The sequence below is a fragment of the Agelaius phoeniceus genome, chromosome 2 (genome assembly GCF_051311805.1).
Source record: "Agelaius phoeniceus isolate bAgePho1 chromosome 2, bAgePho1.hap1, whole genome shotgun sequence".
Lineage (NCBI taxonomy): Eukaryota > Metazoa > Chordata > Aves > Passeriformes > Icteridae > Agelaius > Agelaius phoeniceus.
The window spans coordinates 41,849,889-41,874,216 of NC_135266.1; the positions used below are offsets into that span (position 1 = coordinate 41,849,889).

The 24,328-nt window shown below is 42.2% G+C and overlaps 2 protein-coding genes across 3 annotated transcripts in view; one reads left to right on the top strand and one right to left on the bottom strand.

Moving 5' to 3' along the window:
• DZIP1 (DAZ interacting zinc finger protein 1) overlaps positions 1-9,332 on the top strand; it is a 39,158-nt gene extending 29,826 nt beyond the window's left edge. For both annotated transcript variants that reach the window (XM_077173554.1, XM_077173555.1), the window contains 6 exons: positions 1,860-1,989; positions 2,168-2,218; positions 3,060-3,262; positions 3,605-3,735; positions 7,262-7,433; positions 8,172-9,332. In XM_077173554.1, the coding sequence (XP_077029669.1) occupies positions 1,860-1,989; positions 2,168-2,218; positions 3,060-3,262; positions 3,605-3,735; positions 7,262-7,433; positions 8,172-8,254 (770 nt within the window). In that variant the 3' untranslated portion in view covers positions 8,255-9,332. The remainder of the gene's footprint in view (positions 1-1,859; positions 1,990-2,167; positions 2,219-3,059; positions 3,263-3,604; positions 3,736-7,261; positions 7,434-8,171) is intronic.
• A 131-nt stretch (positions 9,333-9,463) lies between these two features.
• On the bottom strand, positions 9,464-22,269 carry CLDN10 (claudin 10). Its single transcript, XM_054652390.2, has 5 exons — positions 21,936-22,269; positions 14,998-15,159; positions 14,752-14,833; positions 10,972-11,079; positions 9,464-10,365 (listed from the first exon to the last, which is right to left on the bottom strand). Exons 1-5 carry the CDS (start codon positions 22,153-22,155, stop codon positions 10,251-10,253), a joined length of 687 nt encoding a protein of 228 aa, XP_054508365.1. The 5' UTR covers positions 22,156-22,269; the 3' UTR covers positions 9,464-10,250.
• Between the last annotated feature and the right edge of the window lie 2,059 nt (positions 22,270-24,328).

The window sequence follows — 24,328 nt, forward strand, 5'->3', positions numbered from 1 at the left end:
ACCTGTTTAATGGATTTTTGGGGGGTCTCTGTAGAACAATTGCTCATACCTCTCCCCCACACCTTTCATTATGCCACACCCAGACTGTATATGTTTCTGACAGATCATTATCCAGATTTTTATGTGCGTGTCTATGATAAAACCAAAACATATTAGAGTCAAGATTAACATAGCAACAACAGGATGAAGTATTTTATTGAAAATTCCTCTAGCTGTGAATGACCATCTGAAGAGGGAGTCTGACCACTGATGCTGTCCATCTTCCTTCTTACTGTATTCTTAATGAGGTCCTAAGTCAAATTGATTAGATGCTACCAGGACTGAAATTCCCTGTCAAATTCAGTGGCATTGAGGTTGCCTTTCTAATTTCAGTGGGCAAAGTACCCTCATCTCCTTCCCTTATATTTGCTGCCACAGTAAATTTCCCAAGTGAGAAGTGTGGAGGAATTAATGTTGCACTCTAGTTACCGTAGTTATTAGCTTCCATAGATAGAAGTGAGGGTCTCCACCCTTCAGGTCGAGCTTGTTGATGTGTGAACCAAATTTGGTTCATGATGGCAATAGTTGCTTCTACAACAAGAATAAGCAGTCCTCAAATGATTAACTTGATCTCCAGTGAAGATGTGCTGGCATCATTCTCAGTATCATTCCTGGAAAATGAAAGCAATACAGCTTTCATTGGGGTTTGTCCAGACAGGTTATCCCTTAGTGGCTCAACTTGTTTAATGGCTTGGACTGATGATTAAAGTCCCCTTTCCAGCTCAGAATATCTCTGTTCTGTCTCTTTCAATGCAGTTGGGCTGAATCTCTCTGGTCCATCAAGGCCAGTGTGAAACAAGCTGCAGTGCCATGTTCTCAACAGAATCCCATTCTGCTGTAATAGGGTCCCTGGGGGGGTTGTGGGACCAAGCTCCAGAGCTGCTTCATGTGTTGCTCAGTCCACTCCCATGACTTTTCCTTTTTGAGCAAATTGTTAAAGGGATGGGCAATAATAGAGAAACCAGGGATGTTTGCACCAATATCCTAAAATTCCCATTAACTGTTGTAATTCTTCTAATCTAGACAGATTCTACCTATGTTCTATTTTTCCAAGGTATCAGAAGCCGCTCCTTTAATCTGTCAGGCTCTGAGGAACTTAATCTCCTTTGTGCCCTTGACACTTGGATGTAGGAATGTCTAAACCTAAGGCTGTTAACCCATTCTTCCCCTTTTCTGCTGCACTCACAACCTCCATGGGGCCTTCTCCACCTGGTATTGTATCGCTGTGTTGCAAAAGTGTAACTACAGCTCCCACACTGGGTACATGAACAAACAGTCTGTTAACCCTAGGTCTGGTCACATTCCAAAGAGCCAGTCTATCAAATTATGTGGTTTTTTGGATTGCCAGAAGTATATATACACACATATTACACATACATATGTGTATACATACACACATGTATATATATATATACATCTGTACATATATATATATATACACATCTGTACATATATATATATACATTTGTATATATGTTTATAAACTTTTTTTTTTGGTAGTTGTTTATAGCACTAACAATACAATTGCAATCACAAGCTTAATTTCCTGGGTCAAAATGCTTGGCATAGCCAAGGATTAAATTCTGAAATGTGTCTGGTCTCTAAGGACCTGCTGTAAAGCAAGGGGGTTTATTTTTTTCCAAATTGCTGCACTTTTTAACCCAAATCATGGTAACTCTGAACTGCTTGGAAGAAAAGAATTGCATTTTTTCTTCTTTTTTTTGTGAAACTATATTCTGTAGCATCTTTAATTGTAGAAATTAAATGGGAAAGATATTGAATGTTGATTGTATGAATGACATAGATAACTTTTCTTGTAGAAAAACACAAGTGCCACTCATTGGGAATTTCCTCGCTTGCCACACCTCCAAAACCATCCAAGTGGTCTCCATCAGCTGTCCGCCCACCTGGACAAAGAGCAATCATCCCTGACTATAGTTCTACACCAAAGTAAGAGATGCCATTCTAAAAACACTCATCCCTCATATAACAGTACTATGGGTTTGGGGTTTTGTGGCTGATGTGAACATTTCCTCAATTGTAAGAATTGAGGAAAGAATTCACAAAACTTCCATATAAGCTTTATGCTTGCTATCAGTCTTGAAATAACTTGTCTCATTGTTTTTAGCCCCAGGAAGATGCTTGGAAGTGGAGCTTCCAGAAAGACATCTAGCATCACGTAGGTTTTGTTTCCTTGCCTTTTTGAAGACAACATTTTTGTTGACATGTTTGCCACACAAAAACTATTATTAAGCTAAATTCATAAACATTGTCTGGGCTGCATACAATCATTTTTTGATTTAAAGTGTTACTCCATTTGAGTGTGGTATTGTAATCCCCGAAAGATATCATGTTGTTCTTTCGGCATATGTATTCTTCGTTGTGGTTGAGAAAAAGATATTCAATAAGATCGATAACTTTGTTTAGTTTTTCTCTTAGATGCTTTTTCTGACTGTGTTAATAGCATTTGGGGACCTAAATTTGTTGTTTATTGATACTTTTAGGTCCTTGGGGACCTAAATTTGTTGTTTATTGATATTTTCATAGTGCAGCCAAAATGAAATACAATATTCCATGTTCCATTCACAACAGGTGCATTACTTTGACACTTCCTGCACTGAAAAATTCCCACATCTAACTGTTGTCACAAGAGACTTTCTGTGGCACAGATTCCTTGACCCTGAAATTTGCTCTACCTGCTGATGCATGAAAACCCATCTGTGTTTGCCTGGCAAGACTTGTTTTATATTGGTCTCTTGTTTTGTAAGGATGGTTGCGTAAATGGAAAGAGCCATGTGTGTGTAAGAGAGCATTTGGGATAACTTTCTGAATTTAATTAGCAGCGTGATTTTTTTTAATTTTTCCTTTTAAATAGTTAAAATTTAGGGGAGATTCTGTCATTTTGCACTAGGAAAAATGCACATTCTTGGAAAGGAAAATGCAAGGAAGCTTAAACATGTATGCATTGATGCATGCACTGAAACCCAGTAAGTGCTCATGTTGCATGTTGTTTTCCTTAGAACACCACCATTCAGTTCAGAGGAAGAAGCTGATGAAGATGATATGAAACAGTCTTATGTAGCACCAGAGGCATTGCAAAAGCAGTCAAAACCATCAAGCAGCATAGTCCATGCTTTTCAGAAGCCTTTTGGCAAAAGCAATGGGGATAGGATGGAGGAAAATGGACCTCAAGAAACTGGAACACCTGCCAAAACTTCTAAAGGTTTTTCACTGCATTTGTATATGGATGTTGTAACAGCTGTGCATGATTTTGCATTTCATGGTAATATTTTTGTGTTAGAAAACATAGTGAAAGCAGACTACCTAGTCTTGAGAGTATATATCTATAGGTAAACACTATGTTTTTGCTAATGTATTTCTGTTAATGTATTACTTAAAGATGTGTATCATGCTCTTCTATATAAATGCAGGAAGAGACACAATCTTTGTCTCAGAGAGACATCTTTTATTTATTTTTACTTTGAGGGAAATTTCTAGAGGGTTTACAGTAAAGTCCCTCCTTGCAAATGGAAACTGTCAATTTAATCTTTTTTTTTAATTTTAGCAACAGTTATTCAAAAACTGACCAAACAAGTTGGAGAGAGTCTTTCTAACCATGGAAGTAAGAACAAACCAGCTGGAGGAATTAATGTTGCGCAGGCATTTACTAAGAAAGATGGAGTGAAAGAACCAAAGGTATCACTTTTAATATGCAGCATTATTACATTCAGTAATTGAACTATATGTATGTTGAATTTTTTTTTTCACGCTGAAATCATCTTGATGCAGCAAAGAACTTAATTTTCCAAGACAGCTTTGGAATTACAGCTAAGTAGTCTTTTTGGGTAGACCAGCACTGGTGTAGCAAGGGACCAGTGGCAAGTTATTTCATCCACACTGCTTTTTTAGCTTATACCTTGATTGGTTTGGATCAGTACAGCTCAAAGTTTGGGCATGGTATCATTCTTATCTTCTATTCCAGCAGCATAGAGAGTCCTCCTTTACTTGTTTTCCTAGTGTCTTGTTTTGATGGAGGAGAAAAGGAATTTGCTTATCTAATATTTAAAAACATTATTTCTAGAGCTTTATCTAATATGGGTCTCTTAAATACATTTTAATGAGAGGACAGATTCCATTGGTCTTTGTTCTGCATCAATTCACAATCACTAACTGCTTTCAGACTGCATCAGATCTGTGCTGCCCATTGAACATGGCCTGTGTTCACCAGCAGAACACTAACACAGTAGACTCTTTACCCCTCAGGCTCCTAACATCCTGGTCTTCTCCTCAGTGTAGAGTTCTATAATTGGTAAACCATTTTGCTGCAATTTGGGGTCTTTGCTTGGACAGTTTTTAAAAGGAACAAAAGTTGCTTCAAATGAGACGTCAACAGCAGATACTGGTTTTATTTCAGTTTGAGTAGTTGTTACTAGATTGAGGTAGACAGACAGGTACTAGTTCTAGCATTCAATACAATATTTTTTCACTAAATTAGCAAATAATAATTACTGAAAATCCTGTTATCTATAATAAAACTGATACCCTAGGGCTTCCTAATTGTGAGTTAAATCTGAAACTCATCACTCCCTCCAGAAACGGTGACACTTCTATTTCATTTTCCAGAAAGGAGTGATTGTCCTAATCAGCTTTGGCCATGAGGATGGCATAACCACATTTAGCCTGTGTCCTTGTAATTGCCATTGATGACACCTAAGTTTTTCATTGATTGTGTGGGAGCTGCAGATTGCACCAGACTCAAAATTATCAACGCAGACATGACTATTACAGTGCAATTTTCTATCTAGCATTATTTCCAAATTCTTTGTAGTGTCAGATTTTTCAACACCACAAAGTGCTCACAGTTAAATTGGCAGGATGATTTTGTAAGGATCTTTAGATGGTGAGCCATTGTGTTCAGGAATCTGGGCTTCAATGGCAAAGACTTGTAGCAAAATAAATCTCAAAACCTATGTTTTAAAAATGCCATGTTTTTCACTGGTAAATCTCCCTTCCCACATCTCTCAAGCCCCTGAACCTTAAGGCAAGTACTGGGGGAATGAAATCCATCCTATTGTGGTAGAAGGTTGAGTAGACTAAACTTATATAAATCCATGTGACTCAATGAGTTGCTTCCCAGAGTCCTAAGGAAATTGGTTGATATAGTTGCCAAGCCATTCTTCCATAATAATTGAGAAGTCATCACAGCTGAGTGTAGTCTCTGATTGAAAAAAGTCTCTAATTGAAAATAAATCTATTTTCTTTAAAGTAAGAAGGAGAACCCTGGGATTAACTACTGGCCTGTTAATCTTACTTCTGTGCCCAGAAAGATCATGGAACAGATCCTTCTGGACAGAAAATTAGACTATAATGAAAAGACAGTAGGTTTCAATTAGATATTAGGAAGAAATTCTTTACTGTGAGGGTGCAGATTCTTACTGTGAGGCACTGGAACAGTGATGAGAAACTGTGGATGCCCCATCCCTGGCAGTGTTCAAGGTCAGGTTGGAGGGGGTTTTGAGCAACCTGGTCTAGTGGAAGGTTTTCCTGGCTGTTGTGGGGGAGTTCAACTGCATGATCTTTGAAATCTCTTCCAACCCACATCTTTCCATAATTTTATGAAAAATATTGTTGCTATGATTCATTTAGAATACATTGTGTCCCTATTGTATCTTGTATGGACACCATGAGTTCAGAATAAGCTTATGAAACCAGGGCAGGCACTGCTACTTTTTTTCTGCAATCTTTACAGAAGAACCATCTTGTATACTTTAGTAATTATATGCATATATTTATGCCCATATTTATATATTTAATGTAGATGTCTTTATATAAGTCTTTGAGTTAATAAAACTGTTTAGCAGTTTTGATTGGTGCCATTTATTTACACTTGATCAAAACTGAATTCTGTTGGAAGTTGACATGTTTATCTCCATTTTTTACTTTAACAATCATTTGGGACTTCTTGAATGTTCAAGGAAACTCTTCCTCCAGCATTTCTCAATATATGTGACTGACTTTCCCATTACCACACCCTCCAAATGCAGATCATTTGAAACCGAGCAATAGTGAATTCTGGTATGTTAATAATACAGCACACTGAGCAGATCTGTCAGTTTTTGAAAAACAGTTTGCAATGTTAAAATGGAGTTATGTTGCAAGATAAGCATTACTGCAGTCCCTTACCCATTTTCGAGACACACGACATGTTCATATTTGTTGATTTTTCTCTAGCCTATACATACCTTACATTTCTTTCTAATAGCATCTGAACCTTCCTTCTGTGCAATGGAAGCACCATCTAGATCCTTACTGTAACACTGGAGACTCCAGTGAAAAAAGGTTTTTTTCTTTGGGAGAAAACATTGTTTGCTTTCCACAGTTAAGCTCTCTAAAAACAGCTCAAATCCATCAAACCACATTTGACTGAAAAGTAGGGAAATTCTGTAGCTCTTCTTGCTAAAGCTGAATGAAGACATTTAGTTCTCAGGCAGATGAGGTAAGAAGGACCATGGACTCATTGCCTTCAGGTTCATCTGTCTGAATTGACTCTCATTTTGTGAATTTAGTATACAAATCCACCACTTAATTAAAATATGTTTGTACATGCTGACACTGAGTCTTGAGGGGAACGTATATTTAAAGTTTGAGCACCATGCAGTTTTTAAAATGTTTTTAAAATTTTTTTTAAATGTTTTTAAAAATTATTTAATTTTATCTTTAAATAAATTAGGTTTAAATTGAAAAGGCCTTTACTGCAATATTTTTTCCTAGTTTGACTATAGAATGCTTGTAAACTGCCACCTTGCATGTCATATCTTTATTTTCATGTAAGTAATCTACATTCTATGCTTAAATGACTTTCATCTCACTGGAATATCCCAGAAAAAATAATCGTATTTTAAGGCTGGCATATAATACCTGAAAACAGAGGTTTATGCCAGATACAGAACTGGCAGAACTTAAAATGTTTGCAGTTTCTGACTTAAAAAAAAACCAAAAAAACACAACCAAACCTCTTTTAGTTTCAGAATGGTAACAGTGAATTAATATCATTTAGGTAATTGAATTAATGTGGATTTTAAAACTGTGATGATAGACTTCATAAAGGCCATGTGCTAGTGCATTCTCCTTGAGCAGTTTCACATTGTTGAGTTTAGGAAAGAATTCAGCACAGCTTGAACAGACAAAGGAAAAATGCCTGGTTTTTTCTTGTCCCTGTTAGCTCGCAGAAGCTGATGAAGATGATTGGGATATTTCATCAGTAGAAGAAGACATTTTATTGATGAAAGAGAACAGAGGTCAGAAGGCAATGACAGTTCAGAAAAACGAGCCCAGTGCTGCATCTGTGGTTCATGCATGGGGCCTTCCCAAGAAGAGTGCACCAAAGGAGGAAGGTAATGTGTTCATAAGTGACTGACCCACCTAGAGGAGGATTCAGTACAGTCTATTACACATTGTAATTCAATAGATGGGGTTTTGTAAGAAAAGAACAAGAAAACCTTTGTGTTTGGCTTCTTGCTATATAAATATCATGTTTTTATGATACTTAATGGTACATAAACCACACACACACATAAGTACACAGAGATACCAACTTAAATTTGAGATTTTAAACCATAATATTATCAGACTTCAACATCATCTTAAAAATTAATCATCTGAGGTATTTTTTCTTTCCAAATTTAAGGGAGAAGGGAACTCCCTTTTTCTTGAGAATAATAACATTTCAGGTTTGTTCAAGGTATCTGATTTACCAGGCTGAAGTAAATATTTGAACTAGTGCTAAAGCAAAAGCCTCAATCTTACATATAATTTATATAGTAGTTTCTAACCCTAACATTTCAATATATGTAAAGGTTAAAGCTGTGTCAGTTACATAAGGATACTTCTGGTTATTTTTGAAGGGAAAGTAAGGTTGGCGAGGACTGTTTGCTTTATCTGCTGTGAGAGAAACAATCTACATATTATCAACACTTGTCATTTGCTTACTGGTTGCAATTTGGGGGCTTCCTGAAGTCCACAGGTGTTTGCTCATACAGCATGTCATTTTCTTTTATAGACAAATGCAAAGTAAAAATATCCCCAAAAGAGTATTAATAACTATTAATTCTTCTGTCTGTTTGTTTTAAAAGGCCTTCATGAAGCTGATAATACAAGCACGTTAAAAAGCAGCTTGGTCACTGTAACAGACTGGAGTGATTCTTCAGACATATAATTGTTCCATTCCTGATTGGAGGTCCCGCTTTTGGCTTCTGCCTGGGTTCAAAATGCAGGTGAAAACATCAAGTGTTTCCCAGTAACTTCTCTCATTGGTCCAGTAATAACAAGGAATACTGTTTACAGAGCTCTCGTGTCTTTCAGTCTGACTCTGAAAAAGACTATTGAAATATGCATTACTGGCCATGTCTATTTGGAAACAAAGTAATTCTTCTTTCTTTTTGTGATAGTTTAACCCCAGCCAAGCCCCACACAGCCACTCACTCACTCCCTCACCTGTGGAACTGGGGAGAGACTTGAAAGAGTAAAAGTGAGAAAACTCATGGGTTGAGATCAAGGCAGTTTGATAGGGAAAGCAAAAGCCACACACACAAGCAAAGCAAAACAAGGAATTAATTCACTGCTCCCATGGGCAGACAGGTGTTCAGCCATCCCAGGAGAACAGGGCCCCATCACTTGTAATGGTGGCTTGGGAAGACAAATGCCATCACTCCAAATGTCTTCCTCTTCCTCCTTTTTCCCCCACTGTATATACTGAGCATGATGTCACATGATCTGGAATATCCCTTTGGTCAGTTTGAGTCACCTGTCCCACCTGTGTCCCCTCCAAACCTCCTGTGCACCCCCTATCCTCACTGATGTGGTGGTATGAAAAACAGAAGAGGCTCTGTGCAAGCCCTGCTTAGCAATACTAAAAACATCTCTATTACCAACTCTGTGTCCAGCACAAATCCAAGACACAGCCCCATACCAGCCATGGTGAAGAAAATTACCTCTACCCCAGCCAAAACCAGCACACTCATGAGTTCAGTGGTGAAAGTCTCTATCATTTCTCTGAGGTGAAGATTTTACCTCTAATGTTTACATTAAAGATTGAAACTGGTCTTGCAAGAAACCAATGAACAGAATATACTGCAGAGTATTACTTTATACAATCTTTAATGCATATTTTTTATATTTTATCATGAACTTTATATAAAATTGTCAACATTTTAAAGAAAATATGTCCATGTCTTAAACTATTAAGTTTCTACCATGGTTTACAATAAACACTAAGTGAAAAGAAAAAAGCCTCAGCTCTAAAACTAATCATCATTAAATGCCTCTTATATGGGGAAGTTGGTTTGTTGTGGGGTTTTTTTGTATTGGAGCTCAGTCTTTGTTAGCATAAAAGGACAACAACTAGAAAAAAATCACAATGTCAAGCCACAGTAAGGAAAGCACTAACCTGCCATTGCAGAAGTACTTGACATTTCTGCTTTGTCCATATTGGCTGCCTTCTTTAAAAAAACACAGTAGTGTTTCTACTTAAATGAAGTACAAAAATAACATAAAACAAAAAGAACCTTGACTTCGTAGTTTGAATGTAATTTAGATAATACCATATACAAAACTTTTTCTATACTGTGCCATTATTAAATAGGACTGTTCATTTTTTATATTTACACTGTCATCCCAAAATAACCAACTTTTATTGAAATTCCACAGGTCCATCAGTTGAAACTTCACAAAAAACCTGAGTTTGAGTCTGATTTTAGGGACTCAATCTAGAAAGCATTTTGTGGTTATTTGTAATCTCTGTTCTCATTTATTGACTTGTACAAATGCTCCCTCAAAAGTCATCACATTTCCATGGACAGACAAAAAACCCACCACAAGCTGACTTTTTGAACTGCAATATGCCAATACAGTGTGTGTGATGCCTTTCCCATAAGCAGCTGACATGACAAACTGAATTAGTAAATACATCGTTTATTTTTTTTCAAGAATGCAACATCAGCTCATGATTTCCAGGTATAAACTTTACAATACCAACATCAATCTTAAAATATTATATAATAAAATTTACATCGATATGTAAAAAGCTGCAAGTTAATATTTTTAAAAGTCATTGTCTTAGTGGTAAGTACATAGGGCTTGGGGTGGGGGGAATCACTGTGAATGAAACGTACAAAATCACGTTTAAAAACGTTTTGAGTCTTCCAACAGTGCAACTAAACGTAGGCGTTCTTGTCAAAGTGCTTGGGTGGGCTTTTGTCAGGGACGCTGTTGTGCACCTTTGTACGAGAAGACATCACAGATGTGGCTCCATTATAGGCATAGCCCCTCCTGAAGAGAAAGAAACAACCATTTACAGCTCTTCCCACAGACAGGTGGCATCTCTGCATCCAGGCATTCTAGTAATAAAGCCAGAAGAAATGTATGGGAATGTACCTACAAATTTCAGGGGAGGTGGCACATTCCCACTCTGTGTGGTCCCATTCTAGTTAAACATTGCCACTCCAGCTATCTCTTTGCATCTGTCTTTACACTTTCCTGTAACACATACCCCTTATCCCTTCTTCACAGCTAAGTAAATTAGGGCCTAATGATGAAATAATTTAAATTGTGGCAGACCCTAGGTGAATAGTTACTCTCTACAGCTGTTCCTCTTTGTTATCACCCCTCTTCAGCTGCTGGAGGTCCCACTGCCACCACCGCTAGCTTTTGATCTGATGATTTGAGATCAAAGAATCTTGTCTATTGATACCTGTAAAGCTTTTCTTTATTGGTGGACAGAGCATTATCCTTACATCCCCTTATTTTCTTTTATCCACACAATCTTTTTCAGAATCTCATTGCAAAGTGTTTTGAGACAGTAATCAAACTGCATACATATAGCAGGTAAAAATGCAGAGGTATGATTTCTTTCAGTAAGTAAGACTTGTGTTTTACCTTGCAGAATTACTGTTTTCAGCTATTGAGAAGCAGAATATAATGCCACCAATTATGCAGAGTGATGCTCCAGCCCATCCAATGAACAAAGCTGCTCCTAATTCATACCTACAAGAAGTCAATAAATGTATTTAACAGAAGAGAGCATTTAATTTAATAGGGTTATTTCCAGAATAAAATAACTAAATACTATATTTTTCTTGAATAACTTTCCATTGACACATAAATTATTTACCACAAAATCAGCAGCTCTGCCATTCACCCACGTTCTTTTCATTATTTCCCTCTGACTCAGGAGGCAGTCCCTGCAGTACAGTTGGGCAGTGCTTCTCTCCCTGCTCAGCTGGGGTTAGGGTTAGGGGAAGGCCTGGCCTTTGTCCATCTCCTCCTGGATTGCTTTGCTGTGGGGTCATGTCATTCTGTGGCCCGTTTACAGCTCCAGCTCCTCCATTTCAGTTTTGTTCCTGTTGGCTCCCAAACCAAACTGGACTGGGGCTTTTACTGGGGCTTTTTTGCTATGAATTCTGCCTACTACTCTCCTTAAGTTTCCCCTCTGGCTCTCAGGATCTGTCTGCCTCCATCCCTCATCATCCACACACCAGCCTACTTAAAACATGAGTTTGTACATATGCATAATATGCATATGGAATACACATGCAATGTATATGTATGCAACATATGCATATACATACACAGGTGTGCCTGGTATAAGCATTTGCACACACAGGTGCATGTTCCAGCATCTTTCTCCTTCTCTAGTCCCTGTGGCTGGATTCTATCTGGAAGAAACTGCTCCCCAGCACCAGGAATTTCTTTGTTCAGGCTCCCTCCCTGGAGACACCAAGCTCAAGCTGAAATAAACTGACTCTGCCTCAGAACCATTCCTCAACACCAGCATGGAGCTTACAGACTCAACCCCCAATTTAAACTTCTGGGAACCATAGCTCCTTCTACTCTGGAAAACTCTCCACCCAATCCCATTTCACTTCAAAATCTGCTAAACCTGTAAAATTTTAATTCTACTTATGCTGACATTTCCAACCACCTTGCTACGGTTTTCACATGACTTAAGGAGATTTGTGTCTCTCCAAGAACAGGGTGTTCTCTGATAAGAAACAGAGATCTACATCAGAGCTCATCACCTAAGATCTCATTATTTCAACATGCAAGAAATACACACAAAGTGCACCTCTAAAACACTTTCAAAGCACCTCTTTCATTGACCTGTAAAAGCAGATCAGAGGGAGTAGCTCAGATGTGAGGTAAGCCCCCTCATGGGGATCCCTCCATCCCTCCAGGACTGCCAGAGCACACCTAAGGTACAAGGACCAGGATTAGGCTCCCCACAGAAGTCAATGCACATCACCACACTGCTGGAGAACAGCTGGATCAAGATCCAAGATGGCTGTTGCAGTAACAACTTATTTGCAAAGACCATTTGCCTCGAAAGTGGGAAACACAAGTTTCCATATTTTTGTCTAACAACACAAAATGGTTGACCAGAGGCTGAGGGATTTAAGGAGACCATCTTCCCTAAGCGCTATCTTCCCTTCCTGAAACTCTTTAATTGTATAGAAAAGAAACCATGACTATATTTGATAAAACTGGGTAGAAAAGTAGCCCTTTTCTACCTGAGTGTTACCTACTAGTTGGGACAGAAGACATGGGGTTTAGCCTTCATAGTTGGGATTATTTGACCTTTTGAAGCAACACTTGTTACTATATCATGATTAAACAGATTAAACAGTATGGCCCTGCTTGGGGGACTGCCACACTGCCAGGTTAATGAGTTGCAGAGCTATCCTGATAGGTCTTTCTTCCACATCTTCAAACAGAGAGAACAGCCTTTCTGATTTATATTGGTACTTAGGAGGAAAACTCAAGATTTTCAATTGCATGTCAATGCCTATGTGGGAAGTTAGTCAGCTAATTTCAATTAAAAATAGCAAAGAAGGCTGGAGGGAAATCTTGATGGTTGACACAAGGTGCTGAATATCTTGTGTCATTTGTTTCCCACTAACAGTATCTCAAGCCGGTCTTTGACACTGCCAGACTAACTTCAGGAGAGAAATGTGCAGTAAAAGGCAAAAGGTTGAAACCCTCTCTCAGTGAAGAGACAATTCCAAATTTCCACAATATACCACCAAACATTTTAAATGTGCCTGCAATACATAACAAAGTAAGGGTTTGGAGATGGCAACAAAATGGAAATTTTGCATCAGTTGAGAGAGGAAGGAGCTGAATGCCATCATTAGCTCAGTCTGATGCAAGGTCACTGCATGAGCTACATTCATTGTGCACAACTCAAATTAAAATTTCAGGATTTCCTCTCTGCCTTTATCTTTGCAATCATGATTATGTCTGCCTGCAGCTGAGCTATGCTGGTTGTCCCACAAAAAAAAAAAAAAGTAATTTCTGGAGAGGATGTTTTACTACCATTATTTCAATATTTAAACTGGATTTCTCATTCCTTCACAGTAAAATTCCACCATAAGGTCTACCTGCTCTTTTGCAACAGACAAGGGTAGGAATACAGTGTAGGAAAAGGACTTCTGGCAGCAATCATGGTATTTTTCACTAATAACAGTAAGCCTGATGAATAATTAACTTCTGTCTATATAGCCAGGCCCCATTTTCTTCAAAGAACCTCACATCCTCCTTTCTTTTGGTGGCCTTTCAAGCCTGTCTTCTCTACATCAAATAAACAGAAACTATAGGGGAATTATGGAGAAAACTAATACAAGACTACTAATACAAAACTAATGCTGTTTCAGGAAAAGCGGTGTCAACCCTACTGCAAATGTAGATCCCTTTAGTGTTATTTATTCAGACTATTTTCTTTCTGTCGAAGTGAAACATAAAGGGTCAGGGTTCCTCACTGATCCCTTACTTGGATCCCAGAGAAATGTACACCCAATGTTTGGCATATTCTGGAATCACTGCCAAGAAAACTTTAAAATCCTTGCCTTTAAAAAAAGAGTTTACATCATGTATTAAGGCAAAACATGAAAGTCTCTGATGGTATAATTTACAGCCAACATTTTCAGACCTGGTAAAGAATGTCAATCCCAAATCCAAGCGTTGGTTTGTGGATTGCTGCTTTTGCAGGTCCTGAGAATTTGCACAGTTTTAAAGGAAGTCTTCAGGGATGCTCATTATCTCTGGTGTGGATCCCAAAATTCTATAAATACTCACTCTCTTAAATTTAATTACAGGTATAGGCAAAATATTTATGTTAATGCTTAAAAGATCGTGGGTTTTGATAAGGTTTATGATCCAAATTTCAGTCACCTGGATTTGAAAATCTGCCAGCAAAATTCCACCAAGCCTGCAGGAACCTCTCCTCAAGAGGAATCAAGATTGCGTGGTGCTTGACACCATTATCAAAGCCACCTTCTATCAAAGGCTCCAGGAAATATTTTCTCCCTTCCCTATCAAATGATGCACCTAATGAGCCCCTGTGTCTTGTGCAATCCTTTTACCGCACCTCTGGCATCCAGGCAGGCTCCATTCCCAGTTAACCCCAGCAGCCCTGCCAGCCCGTGGTAGAGCTGGGCACATGGATTGCAGAGCCATCACTGTGCAGCAAAGTGTTTGTTCATTGAATTTCAGCACCTGCTTGCTCCAGTTAGAAATTGTGGTTAAATAAAACTGCAGCCCACTCTCCTCCTCTGCCCACGGGGAGAAGCAGCTGCTCTCTGTCTAAACAGGCTGTGGCGTGCAGTAGGAAACCTAAGGTCTACTTGTTTGAAAGATTTATGGGTATAGGAAAGTACTTACTTTTGTGCAACAAAAGAAGGGTCAAAGAACTCAGACGTAATCCTGTTTGCATACAGGGAACAACTAGTCATAGAGCACAACCCTGAAAAGCATAAGACAAACCATTCAGTGGAGCTGGCAGCAGAGCTTTGGGCCTGGCCCTGAAGTCAACGAAGTCATGGACGATTGTGCACGGGTTTCTGCGGAAAAGAAGCGGCTCCGGTATGACTTCAAATATGCAAACTGATAAAAACAAAGTATATTTACCAGAGAGTATGAAAATCAGTCCAGCTAAACAAGCTATTTTTGCTTTAGTCTGATCAGAGCCTCCGACTTTTGTACATTTCATCCCAACCAGTCCAAAAACGGCACCGAAGAAGCCCAGGCAGACAGCGGAGATCATCAATCCTCTGCAGGCCTGGATGTAACCTGTGAGAGAAAGAGCAAGGCTAATATGAGAACTGGGACCATGACAAGTTTTGCTGTACTTTCCCTCCCTCTGTGCAGCATCAGGCACTCACTATTGCAAGTGGACTCAGACTTTGGCTGGAACAGAATCACTTAACCACTGACTGTGTTCCTCCAGGTGATGTGTGCCCTTCACAGGGCATCATCACCCGTGCCCAGCTCATAAGAATCATACTATGGCACTCAGGGCTCCAAAACATTATCCCATGGCACTGAGTATAGCATCTGCAAGAGGTTATACCCATGAGGTTTAGAAGAGCAACTCCACGTGGTCCAATCAGGTCATAAGTTGCAGAGCCGCTCTTTAAGTGCAGCACACTCAAAGCAAGTCTTACATCAGTCCAGTTGTGTCACAGTGCAATATGGCTGGCAGTGAGGCTGGCAGCAGAGACCCTGGCTGGGGTCCTGAGCCTTCCTAGACCTGCCTGGATGCGCCGCTGATTTGATTTGGATTTGCTCAGAAGGCCCTCATTCTGCAAGGAAGTCAGCCATGCACTCAGCTCCATGCACAGCAGTAGTCCCTTGGGATAAAGCAAATCACTGCCATATTTAAACCTGGACAAACAGCTTCCACCTGGCTTCAGCCACAAACAATTTGGCTGTGCTGCCTGAGACTGCTCCCAGAGGGACCTCCCAGGGCAGGACCCTTCAAGGGGACAATGGGCTGCTTGGCCTCTTCTCCCTTCTGAGAATATCTTGTAATTGAAGGACTGTGATAATCTCATATCGCTGCTTACGGGGTGGAACGCTGCAATCTTACACAGCTGAATAACCATCACAAGATGTTTTTCTTCATAACCTGTTGTTACATCTCATTTAAAATGAAAATGAACTCCCACTATTAGGGCATTCATTCTTTTTGCTTTGATCTCCAGTGGGTGGAAATGTTGAGAGCTAAACCACATTGTCATTGCCTATTACACCAAATTTTATGTCACAATAAATAAACAAAAAAAACCCCACCAAACCCTGCATAAATGTTTTAATATGTAATAAAACAATATACTAAAGAAGGAACTAGAGGACATTTGATGAAAACAGAAGACAGCAGATTCAAAACAAAAGGTATGCTTGTTTGTAAAATGAAGCGGTGGAATTCCTTTCTACAGGACGTGTGGACACTTAAGGGTTTACTGATACTCAGAGACTGGATACGTTCCTGATGGAGAAGTCTGTGTCTGGCTGGCAGGGCTTTGGATACAGATGGCTACCACAGACACCTGGCCACCTTCTGCTATCCTTAGTGCCACCTCCTTTAGCCACTGCTGAAGGTACATCAGCTCTAGGATGACCGCTGCGTGCTTGAACAATGTTCAAATCCCTCAATGATTCACAGCTTGGAGCAACAAAGCAATTTGTAGCACATAACACCCCATTTTAGCAGGCCTGCTGAACCTGGGAGCTGTGCTGCCCATCTGTGAACACAACCTACTAGCATTTATCTACCTCTGCTGGCATACATACTTTCATTTGCAACAGGCTTCTGTGGCCCACCTGCTCCAGAAAGACACAGCCAGTGACATAAGTGTGACTGCTCACATGTTGGAATGTAAGAGAGAGAGTGATTTGTGCAAGACTCAGGTTTGAAGACAGCAGCCTTGCTTTGTTAGTTTTTGCTACAGGCATGGAAAACTTGGCTTATGCTGCTTTAGGTGGTGTGTAATGCATTTCTTGTAGCAGACAGGTAAAGCACGAGATGAAGACTGGAAAGGAAGCTATTATTTCTGACAGGTCCAATTTATTGACAGTGTTAGTTAGCTAATTGACACATTAAAGTGCTGAACCATGAACATGTTTACCCAGAGGTCCTCTAAACTTTTATTTATGTCTGAACCTCCTAGGAAAACCAGTAAATATTCACCCCAACTAAAATATCCAACATTTGCTAGTAACCACAGGGCTGAAATTCAGTTTTTCCTGAAGGTCAATACACAGTTTTAAAATAGGTAGAGGGTAGTGAGACACCAAGAAATAATTAACTCACTCACTCAGAAATCATTTTCAATTATAAACAGCATGAGCTGGAGGACTGCTCAGTTCTGCTGAATGAATAACCTTTCTCACTAAATAATTCACCAAATTGGGCAGGCCAGCTATAGTAGGGCTTGTTTCAGTTCACCAGAGCAGTCAGCCAACTGGGACACATTTTTAAAACAAAATACAAAAAAAAAAAAAATCCCAATTTACACCAGTACTGTGGAAAAGCAGAAGGCTCTAGCAGTCCCACGAGGGTTGACTGGAGCATTAGGAAGCATGAAAGGTTGAAATCAATCTTTTCACCAAATCAAACCTCCTATTGCTTAGATCCTAGATTCAAACTCTGTATAACATTTGGCTGTAAGAGGAACTAAACCTCTTTTTTGCTTTCAAGAAAGCAAGATTATATTGGTCACCAAGAATTACAGGGTTTGTTCTGCTCGAAGAAGAAAAGGATCTGGGGAGACCTTACAGCAGCCTTCCAGAACTTAAAGTGGGCCTACAGGAAAGCTGGAGAGGGACTTTTTACAAGAGTGTGTAGGAGACAGGACAAGGGGAAATGCCTTTAAACTGAAAAAGGGCAGATTTAGGTTAGATATTCGGAAGATATTAGATATTAGGAAGAAATTCTTTACCGTGAGGTGAGACACAGGAACAGGTTACCCAGAGAAGCTGTGGATGCCCCCTCCCTGGAAGTGTTGAAGTTTGGATGCAGCTTTGGATCATCTTTGAGCAACCTTTACTAGTAGGAGGTGTCCCTACCCATGGTAGGCAGGTTTGAACTAGATGGTCTCTAATGTCCCTTCTAACCCAAAACATTCTGTGATACTATGATGATGAAGAGGCATGAAAAAGGGAGCTGTCTATTTTTTCACAGTCCTCCACTCAAGACTAAGACCTGTCCTTTTCCAAATATTTATTGTCTGTATTTGCACCAGCTCCTGCAGGAAACTTGTCATGTACATACCAACCACCCAAATGAAGCTCCCAAGCAGCAAAAAGCCATGTGTTTTAAACAGACAAGCAGACAAACATGCATTGCTCATAAAGTCATGTTTAGCAGCATTCCAAGAGAAACCTATTTCAAGGTGGGTTGTTTTTTTTTTTTTGTTTGGGTTTTTTTTTTCGTTTCAAACAAATGTGTTTTGTCTTGCATTGAAATTAATCTTGTTAGAGCTTCATCCTTCTTGCCTCGCTGCTCTCACACTTGCCTCATGCTTACAAAGACTTAGAAGGCATTCATGTACTCATATCATATGACACTATGGAAAAAAAATATATATGCAAAGTTCTGGGGATTGCCACTTTCACAATAAATGCCTCTGGTGGCATTTTGCAGTCTACATCACGTGAAGAGGTAGCCTTACAGATACAGCACAGATTCCTTCCAAAAGTACACACCCATTGCTTTTGTATGTCTTTCTAAGCTCTAATACCCTCTTTTAGCTCATAATTGAATTTTTGTTCAGCTCTTTTCTTGCAAAAGGTCATCAGATCCACTGTAGGAAACATGGAAACTGATACGTCCTCTTTTGGGGGAGGTGGTTTCATCAGTAAATTTCCACCTATGACAAGTGGCACAAAAAGTAAACCCGAAATGACTTTAAGCCCCACAGACAGGAAGAGCATTTTTGCTTGCATAAAGAATGTAGGGCTCAGCACTTAATGAGGGCTGGCCAAATTGGTTTCTTCTATAGGAATGCATAAAGGTGGAAGGGGACCACAAGCAATTTTCTCTGGAAGCCCCTCGTGTGGAGTGATGGCCTGAAAGCCATGATGGTCTGCTGTGCCATCTCACAGCAAGCGGGGCAGGACAGTCCAGGCCCACTCCAGGGCAGAAACCAAAACAAAGGTGAAGAGGAGCCATCTCCTGAGCACCCCTGACCTGAACTATGACACTGCTTCTGAAGAAGGAAGGACTTCTCCTGCACTCCACAGGAGAACTCCAGCAACTGGCATAGAATCACAGAGTCACTGAGGTTTGGGTAGGGGGGGACCTCAGAGGTCATCTGGTTCCTACCCCCTGCCATGGGCAGGGGCACTTCACATAGAGCAGGTTCCTCAAAGCATGGTCACACCACTTTCTTTCCCCCTCATTTTGCCTCTGATCCCCTGGAAGACCTGAGCAGTCTTTTGGGATAAGAAGTCCAGCTTACTTAGAGGTTTCCAATTTGATCAAAAAAAAATATTTCTGTAGAAGAGGAACTGCTCTGAGAGGCAGATCCTCTCCATCTCTGTGACAAAGGAGTGGAGCTGAGCCACATTTCCCTAGGAGAGCAGAAATATTTTTAGGAATTTTCCAGTCATGCTCTACCATTTTGAGGAGAGCAACGTATTGTCACTACATGTATCTTTACAGGGTTATTGTTTCAGCTCACAAACACTTCCCTGAGAACAGCAACCAGATCTGCCCTGTTTGTGTATTCTGAGTCCCCTACCTGAGGATGGAGTCAGGAAGTTCCCATATTCCCAGTCACCGGGAATGGGATCCACCTTGGGCATGTAAGTCTGGGCAAAGGGGAAGAGGAGGGAAGGAAGAAGCTAGACAAGGGCTGAGGCAGACTTGTCCTCTCGTTGAGACACAAATTCTTTAAGCCACAAGTGACACACGGCAGCCCTGAAGTGCACTCCCCACGGGGGAAGGGTTAGGGTGAAGAGGGGACATACACACCCACAGTCAGCTGCTGACAGGCTCCCTGCAGAGCTTGAAACCACAAGGAAGGGAGTCTGGGCAAGGCTAGCTACAGAAAGCACCCCTGACTGCAGTGCTGCCCCTCTGACCCCACCCAGCTTGCCTGGTCTGTGCTGGGGGTACATCACTCTCCCTCCAGCCTGCCTTTCATTCACATTGTGCCTGGGTGCCAGAATCTGCCCCCACAGCATTTAAAGATGCTGCTGAGAAACACTGAAGCCAAGAACTTTCTACTACTGAAAAACAACCTGGCCAGAAGGGTTGGGACAGGGCCCTTGCAGATGTGCATTTCAGAGTTACTTCTGTCCAAAATGAGCTGGTGACTCTTTCACTGTGCACAAGGGACCTCAGAAACTCATTCTTTGGCCAAGTGGAACGTGCTACCCCACACTCAAGGTTTCAGTGCACAAGCATTTGGGGGAAAGGAGGGAAAAGACCTTCCTGTCAAGTGTTGTATTCTTTTTGAAAATTTAAATGTTCCAAATTCTTCATACTTTGTAACTGTGCTTTTCTTACTTTAAAATCAGATTCACCCAGACCTAAAAGAACAGCTAAACAATAGGTTCAAGGGATCCAAAAGGTTTCGCACCAACGATCACTCCATGCCTGCCTGCACAGAGACCCCTGCTCCTTGCCCAGTCCTGGAAATTACACTCTCAGCTGCTACACTTGGCCACAGAGTGACTGATGTCAGTGGAGGCCAGCCAGCTCTCCTGTCCCTTCAGAGGAACAGGCAAATTCCTCTGCTGCCACAGGGCTGGGTCAAAATAATGTCTGGGAACGGCACTTCTGGCCCTGAGGGAAGCATCCTGCAGTGGTGGTGCTTGAGGGCTGCCTGTGTTACCTCCTTTTGGTATCTTGGCCTCTTTCAGCCTTTTCACATACAGAGGTTAAAGGGTTTCTGATATTGGTACTAACGTCATGTTCATATTAATCCCTGTTACAATTAGTATTAATCTCTCTTAGTGATTAGATTAACAGACCTTCCTTTCCTCTTAAACAGAGCTTTTACACCAAAATACCTGCTCAGACTCCAGTGCAAAGGGAATGTCTTGCCAGACTGTGATCAGTAGGCATGATCAAAGCCAGTGGCACACTGCATATTGCATTCATTTATAACTATAAAAACTTAGAAAAGGTGCAATAATCTTAGAAGCCTTTCCTCCCTTTCTTTACAGCCACTTCTGAAGCTATAAACCGATGTCAGACACATTTCTCCTGTTTCTACCAGCCACAATCGGTGTGGACTTATCAACTAAAAGTTTAGTTGTAAAGATTTTCTGCAGTGAATCAGTTTCCCAGTACAGCTTCCTTAAAGGGCAAAAATGTTTCCCCTTAACGAGGGAAGAAACGCAGCACCAACTCAATCTTTGGTTTCAAGCCCTATAGCAAAACTCTTAGCTTTGCTTCAAAATAGCACTGCCCTAAAGCTGAGCAAAGCTATGCATCCCTTCTGCATACCTTTGCATCCCTGACTGCCCTGAGCTTTCACACTGTCATTTATCAATAAAGCAATTACATCTGAGTTAATAACCACTTAGCAAAACCAGCAGAGGAACATTAATTAAAACAAAACGACGCCAAGGCTTGTTCTTCTCCACCGACCGTTGCACGGCTGGCAAAACCATAAAAAAGAGGAATGTCACGACAGTCGGGAAATAAATCGGCGAGAAAAATCTGCCTGCATTCTTCTTGTGTCAAATCCACATACACACTCTTCTGATGGGGAAAAAAGGCAGGTAGTGACAGTACGAGAGGCCAAACCGGACACTCGGGCACCAAATATAATCTCAACTAATGGGTTTTTGGGGGCAAAAACCCCACTTGCACAGGTGTGCACAAGCAGCCCGCTGCCACCTGCCTGGGCACACGGGGGCACCTGCCCACGAACCCGCGGGGGAGCCGCTTTCGTCCGGGTCCCCGCCGCCCCCGGCCCCGCTCGGCGCGCCCCGAGCCCCCCGCCCGCCCGCCCCGCCGAGCCCGGCCCGGGAGCGGCCCCGGAGCTCCCGCCGAGCGGCACAGGGACACCGGGAGGTATCATCGGGGTGGGGGTCAGCGGGAGCCTGACCGTCCAGCGCCAGCATGGATGGGAAGTCCTTGCAGTTGGAGACGCCGGTGGAGTCGGTCACGCAGGTCTTCCAGAGGTTGGCCCAAAAGGTGGCGGTGGTGATGACCGTGCCATCGATGGTGGACACCTTCCAGTAGTCGGTGGGCAGCGTGGAGGACACCAGCACCCATCCCGAGATGGTCAGCAGGAAGGCGATGATCTCCGCCGACGTGCTCGCCATGGGCCCGGCAGCAGCGGCGGGCGGCGCGGAGCCGCGGCGGATCCCGGCGGAGCCCGGGGCGGCGGATCCCGGCGGCAGCGGGCGGAGCCGAGCCGAGCCGAGCCCAGCCGAGCCGAGCCGGGCGGGGCGGGGCGGGGCGGGGCGGGGGCGGCCGCGCAGCCCAACCAGCACCGGCAGCTCCCGGCATCGCCCCGGACCGGCCCCGCCCCGGCCGGGCCCGGCATCGCCCCGGGCTGCGCGGAACGGAGCCCAGCACGGCCCCGCGGGGCGCTCCCCGGGCTGGCCCAATGAACCAGACCCGAAAGCAAACAGCGGCACGACCCGTAATGCGGGGTTGGATCCCCCTTCCTCCGCAGGTGCTCGTGCGGGGGTGGAGAGGGGATGGCAGCAGCGGGACAGGTGCATCCTTAGCATCTCCTTCCCAGCTGCAGGTTTGCGTCTCTTTCCCTATGACCCCGCGCCATCCTCCCCACAAAGAGCCTCGCCAGGAGAGTGGCTTCGAGGAATACTTGTACAATACGGGCGTGCCGACCGCGAGCGCTCCATATTCCTTCAGGGACATAAGCTTTTGAAACGCAAAATAGGGTTTTTTAATCCTCTGAATGTCAGCTGGCCCCTGATATTATTCAGCCACAGGTGATACAGCGTTTGACACCTGTTATAGCAACGTGAGGTGATGAACTTGGGATTTTCTACCTCAGTTTTCATGCAGTGGCATTCGAGCCTGCAGCTCACAGGTGGAGCATTATCCTCAGTGGTTTCTCCTCGTTTGAAGCTGTTTACTTTCCACATCAGTAGTATATTTGCCATTGATGTGGAAAGTACACTGCCGGTCTTTACTTTCCTTCTATTTATGTCAAAACTATTGTTACATTTTCTAAACCTTTTTGCCAGATGGGCAATCACTGGAGGATAAGAAGCCATATTTGCATCATTATTCTTCTGATGAATGTGCTTTGGTTTTGCCATGTGGACACAAACCCGGATGTAATCACCTTACCGACATATATTAAAAAAAAAAAAAAAAAAAAAAAAAAAAAAATCTCAGAGTTGGGTGTACTTTTGGATGTGTGTCAGAGCTCAGTGGGAACAGAGTGTTTGTTGATCTGTCAGTGCTCCAGCAGGATAAAAGGGGGTCCACAGATGCATTTAGTGACGCAGTGGCTCTCTGCCTGCTCTCTGCCACCTTGGTACCCTCTGACTTTCAGGTGACGCACTTCCCTGCATTGGCAGAGAAGAGGGACTGGGAAAAGCAGGCAGGAGGCTTGTTTGCACAGCAGCGTTGGGCATGGGGCATGCTGCAGCTCCATTCAACCTCTGTGCCAAGATGCCTTCCTCTCTCCCCAGGAGGGAAAGAAACAGTGTCCTGAAGAAGGTGAGCCAGCCCCCTGTGTGGTGTCAGGCTGTAGCCAGAGCTCACTTTGGAACACTGAGATAACTGTAGATCCAAGTCCCATCTCCATGATATTATGATCTAGTTATTGTAGGGCATGGCAGCAGAAGGGAAAAAGGAAAGAAAGATTTTTTTCAATATTTCCCCCCATCATAGTGCTTTGAGATCTTGCAGACTGGAATTATGTTGGTCGTGGTAATGTAGATAAATCCAAGCTATCAACTAGGATCTAATCAAGTCTGAGGTAGGAGACTTGAGTCCAAACTTGGGTCATCGTGTTTCTTGACGTGAAGCTCACCTATTGTTTTGTGGATAACACTGCTTTGCTTGGTGAATCCAGGGAGCAGCATTTGGGCAAATTTTGGCCAGGGCCTATCAGAACTTTTTGGTGTGCTGTCATGCAATAACCAGAAGGCTGGAGTGAGTGTTGAAGGACAGGACAGGAACACAGCCAGGACACCTCTAGGCCTGAGTCTGGAAAGGAGAGGAAGAGGAAGAGGGTCTCCCTGAGGAGCAGAGGCACCACTCCCCAGAGGGCCAGCAGAAGTGGAGGCTGGTGAGTGTCCCTTCTGAGGGTGGGCAGTCCTGCTGAAGCTGCTGTGGCCTCTGGCTGTGATGTCCAACAGCCATTTGTGCTGTCCCAGACCATGCTGCTTTCAAGAGAGCCAGACTTGATTGCCATGATGTGGATCCACGTCTCTCTGAGGGCCACCTGTCTGCTGCCAGGAACTTCAGGCTAAGCCCATGCCGGTGGCTTAGGACAAATGAAATTATTTCAAC

Bases quoted from the DNA above. Each gene is read 5' to 3' on its own strand.
- CLDN10 (XM_054652390.2), bottom strand. From the start codon at position 22,155: ATGGCGAGCACGTCGGCGGAGATCATCGCCTTCCTGCTGACCATCTCG. The intron at 15,160-21,935 runs GTCAGGCTCCCG...TTTCTCTCACAG, and splicing joins ATCCATGCTGGCGCTGGACG to GTTACATCCAGGCCTGCAGA. The intron at 11,080-14,751 runs GTAAGTACTTTC...GACTTCTTGTAG, and splicing joins CCTTCTTTTGTTGCACAAAA to GTATGAATTAGGAGCAGCTT.